The 15,580-nt window shown below is 37.9% G+C and overlaps 2 protein-coding genes across 2 annotated transcripts; one reads left to right on the forward strand and one right to left on the reverse strand.

The window, feature by feature from the left end:
- Positions 1-1,490: 1,490 nt before the first annotated feature.
- On the reverse strand, positions 1,491-5,530 carry LOC131929486 (putative serine/threonine-protein kinase kinX). Its single transcript, XM_059285729.1, has 2 exons — positions 5,527-5,530; positions 1,491-2,524 (listed from the first exon to the last, which is right to left on the reverse strand). The coding sequence occupies exons 1-2, from the start codon at positions 5,528-5,530 to the stop codon at positions 1,491-1,493; spliced, it is 1,038 nt and encodes a 345-aa protein (XP_059141712.1).
- A 724-nt stretch (positions 5,531-6,254) lies between these two features.
- LOC131929485 (mucin-2) lies at positions 6,255-12,730 on the forward strand. Its single transcript, XM_059285728.1, has 8 exons — positions 6,255-6,301; positions 6,469-6,559; positions 7,541-7,605; positions 8,689-8,818; positions 9,195-10,265; positions 10,429-10,450; positions 11,952-11,996; positions 12,413-12,730. The coding sequence occupies exons 2-8, from the start codon at positions 6,496-6,498 to the stop codon at positions 12,420-12,422; spliced, it is 1,407 nt and encodes a 468-aa protein (XP_059141711.1). The 5' UTR covers positions 6,255-6,301; positions 6,469-6,495; the 3' UTR covers positions 12,423-12,730.
- The last annotated feature ends 2,850 nt before the right edge of the window (positions 12,731-15,580 follow it).

The raw sequence follows: 15,580 nt of genomic DNA on the forward strand, positions 1-15,580 counted from the left end.
CATCAAAGAATGTCTTCATTGACTCACTATCACCATAATAAAAACCAAAAAGTTAAACAACGAAATTTGGGTCGGATTGCATCATTAAAGTTAACTTGAAAATCGAATCGATCGGTTGTATACGTGTGGCTTACAAATAGCATCACAACAGAGTACTAAAGAAAATCGTTTCATGGGGTGGGGGTCTACAGTTTAGGTTTGGGGATGTGGGGCTTAGGGGTAGGGGTAAGAGAGTGTGTATTGCGAAACTACATATTCAATACTTGAATAGGAGATAAAAGTTTTACTTTAAAATATATGGCTGTTTTATCTGCTAGGTCTCTAGTCTCAGTTTAGTCGTGGATCAAATTCGAATAGGTTTAATAGATCTAAAGGTTTGAAATACGGTCAACTAACGTCAACAAAGACCATATGGCTTTGTTTTGGTACGGCTGACTGAGTAAATCGTTAACGTTATTAGTAATCACTAAGCCAACAATCATTGCATAACAATCCCTAAGCCAACAATCATTGCATAACAATCCCTAAACCAACAATCAATGCATAACAATCTTTAAGCCAACAATCATTGCATAACAATCCCTAAGCCAACAATCATTGCATAGCAATCACTAAGCAAGCAATCATTGCATAACAATCCCTAAGCCAACATTCAATGCATAACAATCCCTAAGCCAACAGAAATCATTTAACGATAAAAATAATACAACACATTTTCTTTGTTAGCTACTCGTATCAACAACTAACTATAAGCAACCCGTATAAATAACTGACTATAAGCAACATCTATCAATAACTGATTATAAGCAACCCGTATAAATAACTGACTATAAGCAACATGTATCAATAACTGACTATAAGCAACCCGTATCAATAACTGACTATAAGCAACCCGTATCAAACAACTGACTATAAGCCTCTGTGTTAGCAATTAAATAAACTTGAGTAGCACTAAATATAAACGTTGGTTAGAAGAAAAGTATTCTCATCATGTATCTATCAAAGACAAATTTTAACTTTATTAACATTGCTTGATTAGTTTTACGGCTGCGAATTATGCTAATAAAGTTGTGTTTAAAGAAGTGTAGGTGTGGTAACGGTGGGAACTAAAGACCTGTGATTTCACGTGCTATTGATGTCAAAAGTGATTGAATAAAGTGAGAATGAAGATGGTGTGATTAAAGACGTTCCTCCTCCAAAGATGATGTAAAAACATTTTGTTTATTCTTGGACGCCCTAAGTTCATAGTTGAATCATTATCATATTGTAGAATGTTGTTGGCTGGTTTTGAATAACAAGGTAGTTTGCGAAGAGTCGTTAAGGTTTATTGAATAACAATTACAGATGATTGTTTACCTTGTGAAGAAAGACCGCAGCTGTCCTTTACAATTTTCTTGCGTAGTAAGAGAAACATCTTGTTTGCAGAAGAAGAAATGACGCGTGTTATAGGACACGTGATAGAAATTATTACATAAAGTATGTTGGTCATGTTAACATATTTGTTTAACCCAGCTACATGATTTGATGGGCTTCTCACCATGATATTTGATGGGCCTCTCAACATGATATTTGATGGGCTTCTCAACATATTTGATGGGCTTCTCAACATGATATTTGATGGGCTTCTCAACATGATATTTGATGGGCCTCTCAACGTGATATTTGATGGGCTTCTCAACATATTTGATGGGCCTCTCAACATATTTGATGGGCTTCTCAGCATATTTGATGGGCTTCTCAACATTATATTTGATGGGCTTCTCAACATTATATTTGATGGGCTTCTCAGCATATTTGATGGGCTTCTCAACATTATATTTGATGGGCTTCTCAACATTATATTTGATGGGCTTCTCAACATGATATTTGATGGGCTTCTCAACATATTTGATGGGCCTCTCAACATATTTGATGGGCTTCTCAACATATTTGATGGGCTTCTCAACATGATATTTGATGGGCCTCTCAACGTGATATTTGATGGGCTTCTCAACATATTTGATGGGCTTCTCAACGTATTTGATGGGCCTCTCAACATATTTGATGGGCTTCTCAGCATATTTGATGGGCTTCTCAACATATTTGATGGGCTTCTCAACATGATATTTGATGGGCTTCTCAACATTATATTTGATGGGCTTCTCAACATATTTGATGGGCTTCTCAACATATTTGATGGGCTTCTCAACATTATATTTGATGGGCTTCTCGACATGATATTTGATGGGCCTCTCAACATATTTCATGGGCCTCTCAACATATTTGATGGGCTTCTCAACATGATATTTGATGGGCCTCTCAACAAGATATTTGATGGGCTTCTCAACATGATATTTGATGGGCCTCTCAACAAGATATTTGATGGGCTTCTCAACATGATATTTGATGGGCCTCTCAACAAGATATTTGATGGGCTTCTCAACATGATATTTGATGGGCTTCTCAACATGATATTTGATGGGCCTCTCAACAAGATATTTGATGGGCTTCTCAACAAGATATTTGATGTGTTTCTCAACAAGATCTTTAAAATTATGCTTGACGAGCCTCTAAATATGATACTTATTATGAGCCAATCGCTTTGGGTCGGCGTGGTATAACAGATTGTTACTTACTAAATCGAAGAGTCCCAACTTGGAACCCACTGGGGCCTCGGGTAGATGAGGCTCGTTAGCTGGGGACAGCCACTCTTCTAGGAGAGACAACTCCAAAATTAAACAACTGCTGCCTTGTAGTTTGTTTTTGGTTGGACAAAGGCTATGGAAGCAAATCCAAATAAAATACTTAAAAAAAACTTTTTAAAAAACCACGTTTTTCTTGTGGACTAAAAAGTAGAAAATAACTATTTACATACATTTGATGACAAAAAACGTGGGTACGTTCACCATCAAATTTCCCGACCCATCTGCCCGACCCACGTTTTTTGTCATCAAATGTATGTAAATAGTTATTTTCTACTTTTTAGTCCACAAGAAAAACGTGGTTTTTTAAAAAGTTTTTTTTAAGTATTTTATTTTCTCCTTTTTAGTCCGTTGCTACACATGAAAAACGTGTTTTTTAAAAAAGTTTTTTATATAGTTTATTTTCTACTTTATCTAATGACTTGATTAAGTATGAATTGACTAAGTGTTTATAAATACACGGACTAAAAAAATCTTGAGCGACCAGGATTCGAACCTGGGTTGTCGCGGCCACAACGCGAAGTACTAACCACTATACGATCACGGCCAGCGCGCTCACATCGATTGGGGCCGAAGTAACTGTGTCAACAAGCCTCCAGTCTTGTCGGTATCTTTAGAAATCATGTCCTCAATTTTATGGTCCTTTGGTCGTAATTAAATTAAGCTAATTACGGTCTCTAATTGCTAGTTTTTATGATTGCATCTGAAATTGTTAGGCGAAAGTAACCTGCATGCCAAATTTCAGATCTATAGAGCAATCAGAAGTGGGCTAATTTTCGATGTCAATTTTAACAACAAACACATCCACGCGAAGCTGAGTTAATAAAAACGTGTTAAAAAGAAAAGCAGGCTGAAATCGGAGTCAATGGCCTCAATGGCGCATAACCAGTTGACACGTAACGCATAATTGTGTTGAAGGCGTGGTCGAGTCGGCAAAAGTTCATGGTTGATAAATTCGAACAAAGTCTCGAGTTCAAACCCACTGGCAGATAAATCTCGATCCCCTTCAACACTAATAATTAAGAACGAAGAAGAAGAAGAAAGAAGAGGAACCCACTGGGAGATGAGGCTTGACAGCAACAAATCTCGTATTTTATTCATGCTCGGGCAAAGGCTAAGGGAGAGAATAAAAACAAAAGCAAAAGCAGGCTGGACTCGGAGTCAATGAGCCATGCAGCGCATAACATGTTGAGAAGTAATATTTAATTTTGTTGGTAAAAATTCCATTCAAATATTACAATTAAGAACGAAGAAGAGAAAAAGCCTTTCAAGACTATACTTTTTTGTTATCCCCTCAGTACTATAGTTATTTAACCCTGCACTAATATACGTGGTCAAATACTTGATAACCTTTCAAAACGATACTTGATAACCTTTCAAAACGATACTTGATAACCTTTCAAAACGATACTTGATAACCTTTCAAAACGATACTTGATAACCTTTCAAAACGATACTTGATAACCTTTCAAAACGATACTTGATAACCTTTCAAAACGATACTTGATAACCTTTCAAAACGATACTTGATAACCTTTCAAAACGATACTTCATGACCTTTCAAAACGATACTTGATAACCTTTCAAAACGATACTTGATAACCTTTCAAAACGATACTAAATTAACCACTCAAAACGATACTTGATAACCTTTCAAAACGACACTTGCTCATTCTTTCAAAACGATACTTGATAACCTTTCAAAACGATACTTAATAACATTTCAAAACGATACTTGATTAACTTTTCACTACGATATTCGAATTACACTGGGTGGTTGGAGAGGGTGATAGGTAGAGGGTGGTTGGAGAGGGTGGTTGGAGAGGGTGGTTGGAGAGGGTGGTTGGAGAGGGTGGTTGAAGAGGGTGGTAGGTAGAGGGTGGTTGAAGAGAGAGACTGGATGGCGATATATATTTGGGGAGGGGATAAGGAGGTCTGGGGGGAAGAAAAAAATATGGGAAAGGAGGGGAGGGTGAAGAGAGGCTGGACAGGGGATGGTGGTGGGTGAGGTGATGGAGGGTAGTAGAGTTGAGGTATGTGAGAAAACATTGGGGAGAATGCGAGAGGTGGGGAGGTAGGTGGGATTGTGGAAAATATAAGCGGGAGAGGGAAAGTGTGTGGAGAGGGTGGGGGAGGGTGGTATATATATGAAAAAAGGATGGCGATACTTTGGGTAGAGGGTGGGGGGAGTGAACATTGAGGTGAGTGATTGTGGTAGAATTGGGGACAGGGGTAGGGATTGCGATTCTAAGCACACTGCGGAGGGAGGTGGGATAGTGTGGAGGGGTGGTAGATTGTGAGGAGAGGGGGAGGGTGGTGAGAGGTGGGAGATTGTTTGGAGATGGTAGAGAGGGGTGGCAGATTGTGGCGAGAGGTATGGAGAGGTGGGAGATTTTGGGGAGAGGTGGGAGATTGTGGAGAGAGGTGGGGAGAGGTGGGATATTTTGGGGAGAGGTGGGAGATTGTGGGGAGAGGTGGGGGATTTTGGGAAGAGGTGGGAGATTGTGGTGAGAGGTGGGGATTGTATAAGCTGCCCTACAAGCTGTAAATCTGTATTCAAATATTAAAACACACTGCACTTTTCTGTACTTTAATATCTTTCACAAATATTTGTGTCACATTTTAAACAAAAATATTTCGCAATGTCTACAAAGCACAAAACACAAATCGCTTTAGGCTTACTTTAAAAAAATCTATGAGGCAAATCTTTTTATTTAGTTTTAATTGATGTTTTTCTTGCCTTCCTCAGTGTGCAAGCTTTTTTGAGATAGATGAAGATACCTTCGTTTTCAAACAAAATAGTTTATCTGGAAATGTTTGTTGAAAGAAAATCCCCATCTCTGACCCATCTTGCACTTCTTTCCCGTTATGCTTTACACCAGAACGTGCGCTGGTAAAGATGAAGTAGAGTTTATCTGTTTCTGTGATCGCGTATATTTTCCCACTAGAGCGTGGTTCGACAGATGCGTGCCCGAGTTTTGAACTCGAGATCTCTAGGCTAGCAAGTGGTTGCTCTATCAACCAACCATTAAAATATGCATGCAACACATCTTGATGTTGTCCAGAACTCAAGGACAAAAATGGATTCGAAGATATTTTGTATGTGTATGTGCATTCTTTTATACAAGTGTATAAAAAGGGTGGCAATTTTTTAATTCTAGAAGGCATTAATAGAATAGTCAGAATCAATGATAAATATAAGGAAATTATAAAAAGAAAGTTGTTTTAGATTTGAAACGAATGTTAGCCAGTCTTGGAGCATTAGCACAAATCATAGGGTTATGTATAACTCCTATCATTGTCTCTAGTAGTAGAGGGGGGGGGGGCTACACTTTTAGTTGAATCGATAGAAAAGTTATATCGAAATGTGGAGTCTATTGATTTGGGCACACAAAAAAGACATTCTAGCCGTCCCTGTACATTCCTTACAGTTTCATTGGTCCTTTTTTGTTTTGGTATCCCATCTGCTCATCTGATTGGTTACCTTGACACGTTGGCAATTATTCTTGTTTTGATTGGTCGACAAGGAAATAGCTGAAGTGAAATGAAAAAAGGTATAAAATATCTGGAGCAGGCTGAACAGCGAAGGTTAAAATCTTTCTGCTCAGTCTTCCTGCTCGGTAAGTATATACAGATATATATATATATATATATATATATATATATATATATATATATATATATATATATATATATATATATATATATATAAACTCTGTTCTCCACGTACACATTTTCTTGCTGATTCAATGATAATTTCATTAATGAAATAAAATGATGTTTTCAGAAATCCAGCCTACTGTGCTAATTAGAAATGGCTTACAATTTCAAAATTTTATCTGGCTTTCTGCTGCTTTTAAGCGCTGCTGGTGTGCTGAGTAAGTAGAAATTAAAACTTTAGTTTAAAAAGCTATTGATATTTTGTTTGTAAATTTTGGTCATTGTAAACTATTACTAGAATAATCTATATTGGAAGCAAAGTGTGTGGTGTGTTTTTAATGCTTAACATATAGGTTACTTATCGTGGTGAATTTCTTAAAACATACTAAAGCAAAGTTTGTGGTGTGTTTTTAATGCTTAACATATAGGTTACTTATCGTGGTGAATTAATTAAAACATACTAACTAGATAGTAAAATACTGCATAGGGCGAAATATTGGATTTGTTTAAGGGCAAAGAGAAAACACTATTTAGGGGGACAGATTAAATTCACCAAAAGGGGATGAATAAAATAAGGACGACAGACTTGGAAATGGTGCTCGTTTATAAAACCATCTAGGGATCAGTGGCGTAGGCAAGGGGGGTTAGGGGGGTTATAACCCCTACCATGGACTCACACCCCTATATATATATATATATATATATATATATATATATATATATATATATATATATATATATATATATATATATATATATATATATATATATGATTTTATACATATGGAAAAATATTTGAAACCCTCCCATGACCAATTCCTGGCTACGCCACTGCTAGGGATTATATTATGAAACCAAACAACAGCAGTAAATAATACATAACTCATGTCCGGCACTACTAGGACCAGAGTTTCTTCCAGGCATCTCTTCGGGGGGGGGGGGGGCGGCTAAGCCCCCCAGAAAAAATTCGACCGCCTCCCCTCCCCCCCCCCGAACGAAATGAAATTTATATAATTTATATAGAAAATATATACTTTTAACAGTGTCCGCCCCCTCCCCACCGAAGAAAGTCTACCGCCACCCCCCTTCCCCCCGAAAATTTCAAGTGCCCCCCCCCCCCCCCCCCGGAGAAAAAAGTTTGGAAGAAACACTGACTAGGACTAACCGATTTTAAAATATAAATTGATTTGGTTCTACAGGTGACTGTGTTGTGTACACAAAAGCGCTTCAGTCTAATGGTCCTAGCACAATCACTACTACCCAGGTACTTTCTCAACTTTTATACACACAGACACAGAGACACAAATACACTGTTTAAGCCTGCTAAGGTAATACCACCACACAAAAAAGATAGCATCCAAGATCCTAACAACTACAGGCCAATTGCTATGCTTTCTTTCCTCACCAAACCATTCGAAACGCATATAAACAATAATGCATGTCGAACTACCTTAAAAATCATAAACTTTTGTACAGTCATCAATCTGGGTTTAGAAAGTTTCTTGTCACACAGCTTTGTTTAAAATGAATGTAAACTGGCTAAAAAAAAAATTAACTAAATATTAGAAACTAAAGTGAACCACGCTTTTCTTTATCGTTATTTAAATAGTAGTGTATAATTTATTTTCTTCTTTTTAGTGCATTATTACATATAAGCTTGTTATTAAAACGTTTTTTAAGATTTTTTTTTTAAGTTTAAGTATTTAAAATGGATTAAAAATCACGTCTATATCCCTAGTTGCTATCCCCTGTAGTGTTGTATAAGAATTTTCAAGAAAGTTTAGGGGAGATTACTGCCGGTTTATTTCCTAGAGTCTACCGGGATTTTTTTCCCTTAGCCCACCGAGATGTTTTTTTTTACCTGGAGCCCACCTGAATTTTATCCGGTACACCAGGGGCAGTGGCGTAGCCAGGATCGTCTCAAGGGGGGGGGGGGGTCCAATTTTTACCCGGGGACAAAGTTTTGATTTGCACCCCCCCCCCCCCTCAAACTTTCGATCCCACCCCCACCCCCCCCCCTCAAACTTTCGATTTGCACCCGCCTCATACTTTATATATATATATATACCGAGGGGTCTATGGGGGGGTGGGGGGGTTATGACCCCCCCCTAACCCCCCTGCCTACGCCACTGACCAGGGGTTCAGTCCACTCCTGGTGACAGACAGCAACATAGACATATATATATATATATATATACAGCGATATAAACATAGATATACAGCAACATAGACATATATATATACAGCGATATAAACATAGATATACAGCAACATAAACAATATATACAGCGATATAAACATAGATATAAACACACAAGTACATTGTATTTTTTTACTTTTAATTTAGGGCTGCCAAGACTACTGTGTGTCCCTGGGGAATTGTATATTATATACCTACACACAAAGCGGATGCATTGTAACTAGCGTTGGTGTGAATGGGGCTACGGATACAAACGGATTTGGGTTTGTTGTTTGTGGTGAGTAAAACGCCTCGATCACGCAAACCTTTAGATATAAATCATGACAGGAAATAGATAATAAACTGTTTATGATTGTTAATTATAAAGTTGTCAAAAAAAAGTAATGTGCAAGTTTGTTTTTAAATTAAAAACTAACGTGAACCAATTAGCAATTTATCGTGTGACAATGAAGAATAAACGAATGAGGAATCAACAATTGAAGAAATGAAGGGGTGAAGGAATAACAGAATAAAGGAATGAAAGAAAGAAAGGAATATAGGAATGAACGAATGAACAAATGAACGAAAAAGCGATTGAACGAATGAACGATTGAACGAATTACTTAATTAATGAATACTTTGGAAATCAATTATTTTATATTTTCAAAATTTAGATCCGATAACGCCAACTACTTCAACGGTCTCGACAACCACTTCTACCACAACCACAACAACCACACCAACCACCACCACCACAACCACCCCCACAACCACCACCGACACCACAACCACCACCACAACCACCCCGACAACCACAACCACCACCGACACCACAACCACCCCCACAACCACCACCACAACCACCCCGACAACCACCACCGACACCACAACCACCCCCACAACCACCACCACAACCACCCCGACAACCACAACCACCCCCACAACCACCACCACAACCACCCCGACAATCACCACAACCACCCCGACAACCACCACAACCACCCCGTCAACCACCACCACAACCACCCCGACAACCACCACAACCACCCCGACAACCACCACCACAACCACCCCGACAACCACAACCACCACTGACACCACAACCACCACCACAACCACCACAACCACCCCGACAACCACCACCACAACCACCCCGACAACCACCACCACAACCACCCCGACAACTACTACCACAACCACCCCAACAACCACCACAACCACCCCGACAACCACCATAACCACTCCGACAACCACCACCACAACCACTCCAACAACTACCACAACCACCCCGACAACCACCACAACCACTCCAACAACCACCACAACCACCCCAACAACCACCACAACCACCCCGACAACCACCACAACCACTCCAACAACTACCACAACCACCCCAACAACCACCACAACCACCCCAACAACCACCACAACCACTCCAACAACCACCACAACCACCCCAACAACCACCACAACCACCCCGACAACCACCACCACAACTACACCAACAACCACCACAACCACCCCAACAACCACCACAACCACTCCGACAACCACCACAACCACCCCAACAACCACCACAACCACTCCGACAACCACCACCACAACCACCCCAACAACCACAACAACCACCCCGACAACCACCACCACAACCACCCCGACAACCACCACAACCACCCCGACAACCACCACCACAACCACTACAGCCACTACCACCAAGACCACCAAACGCAAGTCAAAAAGTAGATGTAAGTAAAGATTAAACTTTACGTGTTAGTTGAATGATAAACTTAAATAGCCACTAACGTCATTTGATACGATATTACTTTCATAATTATATTTAGTCAGATTAAGCTATCTTTACTGTCACGCGTGTAACAATGAAGTAACTTTTACTGAATTTTTCCACAGCACGTAATGGCAGCAAATCTAAGTAAGTGACATTTTAAGTAATTAAATAATTACTTAAAATATGTAGGGCCTATATATATGTATATATATATATATATATATATATATATATATATATATATATATATATATATATATATATATATATATATATATATATATATATATATATGCCGCACCGGGTGACCCTCGACATAGCGACGCCACTGCCTTTACTAATTTTTCAGTACTTTAAAACTTTTATTAAATAGAGTACCATGACTAAAAACTATTTAGCACTAATTGAACATGATAATGTGCGTGTACATGTGCGAAATAGTAGTATTTCTGTCTACTAATTTCAGAAAATCTTAATTAATTTATAAAATAGCCATCCAATCAATTCAAATTTAAAGTGAGAAACGAATCTGTCAGCTAAAGGTGCTCAAAATTTCACTCGGCAGTTTTGATCTACGACGACAGATTGAGCAGGTTAAATAAAAACTTGTAATTATGCAAAATTTAGACGTTGATTTTTTCGCATATCTTGAGTTCGGTTCGCGGGCTAGGGTCCTTGAGCTAACGCAGCTCAAATGGGTACCTGGCTTTAGTACGGGAAAGTAAAGGCAGCTGGGCATATAACTGACCAAACTATCCCTTGATATGCCAAAATATGCGAAAATAGGACCACAATGTTTTAGCATATAATAGAATAAACATTGAGTAAATGGAATTGTTTTAAAAAGAAAACAGTATCAAAGCGATACAATTACGAAATGTGCATCCGTGCATGTAAAGCGTTTCCATATTGATGAAATATTGATAATATATTGATAAGATATTGATAATATGTTGATCACAATTTGATCATTTTTGGGGACGGCATGGTCGAATGGTAGAGCTAACAGCTACTAAGCCGAACGTCTCGAGTTGGGATCCTTAGCTTCAGCCTAACTCCCATGGGTACTTGACTCACGTTAGGGAAATATAGGCGGCTAGGCACAGTGCTGATTTATTTATACCCTCCCATGGCGAGGTTGTTGAAACAGATGAACTCTACTTCATCTGCCCCATTTGTCTTGAGCACAAAAGGGAAAAGATCATATTGATCCCATATTGATCCCATATTGATCCCATATTGATCCAATATTAATACCAATCTGTCTATTATTGATTACATGTTGATCACTTATTGATACTATTAAACACATATTGATCTCATATTAATCACAGATGTGGCTGATCTCACCAGAGTGAAGTTATCACTCCCTGACTAAATTCCTTTTCACCTCTCAAACCCTAAACATTTATCTTAATCTTAAATACATTTCACCTTAGCCATTCAATATTCTACGTTTTATTTAGTGTTTTAAAAAAAATATTGTTAATCTTCCTGTGTGTGTACTTGTGAGTATATGTGGGTGCTTTTGTTTATGTGTGTGTTCTTGTGTTTATTGCTTGTGTGTGTGTGTGTGTGTGTGTGTGTGTAAGTGGTGTTGTAAATTTTTCTGAGTGGTGTCTAAATTACAGCCTTCTCTTCACAGCTCCAGCGGAGGTCGCCGAGGGTTCTTCGGATTTGGTCGCAGGAGGTAGGGTCAACGTCTGTTTAATTAGTGCCGGAGGTAGGGTCAAAGTCTCTAATTAGTGCCGGAGGTAGGGTCAACGTCTGTTTAATTAGTGCAGGAGGTAGGGTCAAAGTCTCTAATTAAAGCCGGAGGTAGGGTCAACGTCTGTTTAATTAGTGCAGGAGGTAGGGTTAAAGTCTCAATTAGTGTTTTTGAAAACAAGGGCGCATACAACCTAGAAACGAATAAAATTACCCGCAAATCAGTTGATTTAATCTCTCACAAGTAATCTATTCATACTATGCTAACAAATTTTGGAAATTAAAACGAAAGGATAAAGCGCATGTACTTCATTAACATTAAATAGTTATACCAGTTGTATTACAATGCAAATTTGTTGTACCTTTTTAATTAACTGTTATGAATAATTTTTTCCACAGATGGTTTTAAAACCAAAGGAAATCCTGGCTGAAAAAAAAAGTTATTGTGACGTTTACCTGTCTTACTCACAGTCTGGGCATGGATTTACGACGCTCGTAAACTTTATAAAAAATATTTGACTTTAGTTGAATGTGTTCTTGTAAAAACATTTACTATTGTTGTGTTATTATTTATTTTTTATTAGTCATAATCAAGTAATTGATAAACTGAGTTTTTTTTTCCTAATTACTTCAGATGTGTATTCATATCTTTTTAATATAGAAACAATATTCTGTTTTAATTGTTACTTTTTTGGGATAATAAAATTTTACGATAAAAGTAAATCGTTTGTTGTCGTAACTATTATCATTTACATTTTTTTACTTTCTCGTATATACAGAGTATAGAGAAAGTATTGTAATCGTGCAAAAAAAAAAAAATTGAGATTTTTTGCAAATCTCGACGTTTTACACCTCACTGATACGGAAAAACATAATTTTGCAATCTTGTCCGTATGTCTCTCTGTGTGTGTGTGTGTGTGTGTGTGTGTGTGTGTGTGTGTGTGTGTGCATGTATGTCTGTCTGTAAACACGATAACCGGAGTACCGTTACAGCTAGGTTGATGAAATTTCATATATAAGTATTATATCAAATTTGTAGATCGGTATCAACTTTTCCAATAACCGGAAGTGGGACTTTTTTACTTTGAATTTTTCAAAAGCCTATAACTTGAGTAGCCTACTCTTTCAGATATTTACATGAAATTTCACATGTACGTAATTGATATAATTCTCTACCTTCATTCAAATTTTGAGTAATTTCCGTTGACCGGAAGTAGTAATTTACGCTATTTCCTATTTCTCAAAAAATGCATCTGAATTTATAAAGTACTAATAATATTCCGCACTATTATGCACATTTTGTTTGGCGTTCACTTGGTGTGCAATTCTTTTTTCTACGAGATTCTATTCTATTATAAAAAGTTTAAGTAGTTTAAAATGGATTAAAAATCATGTCCATATCCCGAGTTGCCATCCCCCGTAGTTTTTTATATGTATATATATATACAAAGTTTAAGGGAGATCACTCCCGGTTTATTTTGTATCGTAACTGTAGATTATACCTCTCTAAGAGTCAAAGCCTGGGACAGTTATTTCATCATAATGGTGGTATTGGGTAGGCCTACATCGACACACGTAGGCTGTGGTTGGACCTACAACCCAAAACCAGTCGTACCAAATGGCCTTAGAGATTATCGAATACATTCAACAATGCTACACTTGGCCGTAGAGAATATCGAATACATTCTACAATACTACACATTCTAATAAGATACGAGGTTTCCACTGGTGTCCTAGATTTCACCATACTCAAAATATTATCACTCTGGACTATATCGATCCACAAACAGAAACATTATATAGGGCACATACTGAGTTAGAGACCATTGTATCGTTTGATACTGGACTATATCGATCCACAAACAGAAACAATATATAGGGCGCATACTGAGTTAGAGACCATTGTATCTTTCGATACTGGACTATATCGATCCACAAACAGAAACATTATATAGGGCACATACTGAGTTAGAGACCATTGTATCGTTCGATACTGGACTATATCGATCCACAAACAGAAACATTATATAGGGCACATAGTGAGTTAGAGACCATTGTATCTTTCGATACTGGACTATATCGATCCACAAACAGAAACATTATATAGGGCACATACTGAGTTAGAGACCATTGTATCTTTCGATACTGGACTATATCGATCCACAAACAGAAACATTATATAGGGCACATACTGAGTTAGAGACCATTGTATCTTTCGATACTGGACTATATCGATCCACAAACAGAAACATTATATAGGGCACATACTGAGTTAGAGACCATTGTATCGTTCGATACTGGACTATATCGATCCACAAACAGAAACATTATATAGGGCACATAGTGAGTTAGAGACCATTGTATCTTTCGATACTGGACTATATCGATCCACAAACAGAAACATTATATAGGGCACATAGTGAGTTAGAGACCATTGTATCGTTCGATACTGGACTATATAGATCCACAAACAGAAACATTACACAGGGCACATAGTGAGTTAGAGACCATTGTATCGTTTGATACTGGACTATATCGATCCACAAACAGAAACATTATATAGGGCACATACTGAGTTAGGGACCATTGTATCGTTCGATACTGGACTGTATCGATCCACAAACAGAAACATTATATAGGGCACATACTGAGTTAGAGACCATTGTATCGTTCGATACTGGACTATATCGATCCACAAACAGAAACATTATATAGGGCACATACTGAGTTAGAGACCATTGTATCGTTTGATACTGGACTATATCGATTCACAAACAGAAACATTATATAGGGCACATACTGAGTTAGGGACCATTGTATTCATTTGATACTGGACTATATCGTTCCACCAACAGAAACATTATATAGGGCACATACTGAGTTAGAGACCATTGTATTCATTTGATACTGGACTATATCGATCCACAAACAGAAACATTATATAGGGCACATACTGAGTTAGAGACTATTATTCCGTTCGACGCGGAACTAATTTATTCATCCACTAATGTATATATTTCATGAATAAAGAATAGAGTTTAATCAAGATGATAACTTTAAAACACATTATTGTGGTACTCTCTGGTTTATCAATGTTCATACAATTGTTAACAACTGCTGTAGCATTCTGTGTAGCGTAGAGTTTGGTTCGCTAGACGAAGAGCTAAGATAATACAAATGATTTTCTTGTGATGGACAAGCAACCCTATCGTTAAATAAACCGGGAGTGATCTCCCCTAAACTTTCTCGAATATTCTAATATACAATTACGAGGGATGGCAACTCAGGACATAGACAATATTTGTTATCCATTTTTAATTACTTAAACTTTTCATAATAGAATAGAATCTCGTAAAAAAAAGAATTGCACACCAAGTGTAAAGTTTCCCTTTTAAACCTGAAAGTCTATGGGGCAAGTGAACTGGAGTTAACTTGTTTCTGTGACCTCGGCATATGAAGAGATAGTGTGGTCAGCACTATGCCCAGCCGCCTTAACTTTCCCTAACAGGAGTTAGGTACCCATCAGAGTTGGGTGGACTCAGGGACGGTCTTCTGACTTGAACCCGG

Source organism: Physella acuta, unplaced genomic scaffold (assembly GCF_028476545.2).
Source record: "Physella acuta isolate Inbredline_101_S28 unplaced genomic scaffold, ASM2847654v3 ptg001640l, whole genome shotgun sequence".
Taxonomy (NCBI): domain Eukaryota; kingdom Metazoa; phylum Mollusca; class Gastropoda; family Physidae; genus Physella; species Physella acuta.

Coding starts and splice junctions, on each gene's coding strand:
- LOC131929485 (XM_059285728.1), top strand. CDS start 6,496: ATGGCTTACAATTTCAAAATTTTATCTGGCTTTCTGCTGCTTTTAAGC. Junction 6,560..7,540: donor AAGCGCTGCTGGTGTGCTGA/GTAAGTAGAAAT, acceptor TTGGTTCTACAG/GTGACTGTGTTGTGTACACA. Junction 10,451..11,951: donor CGTAATGGCAGCAAATCTAA/GTAAGTGACATT, acceptor TTCTCTTCACAG/CTCCAGCGGAGGTCGCCGAG.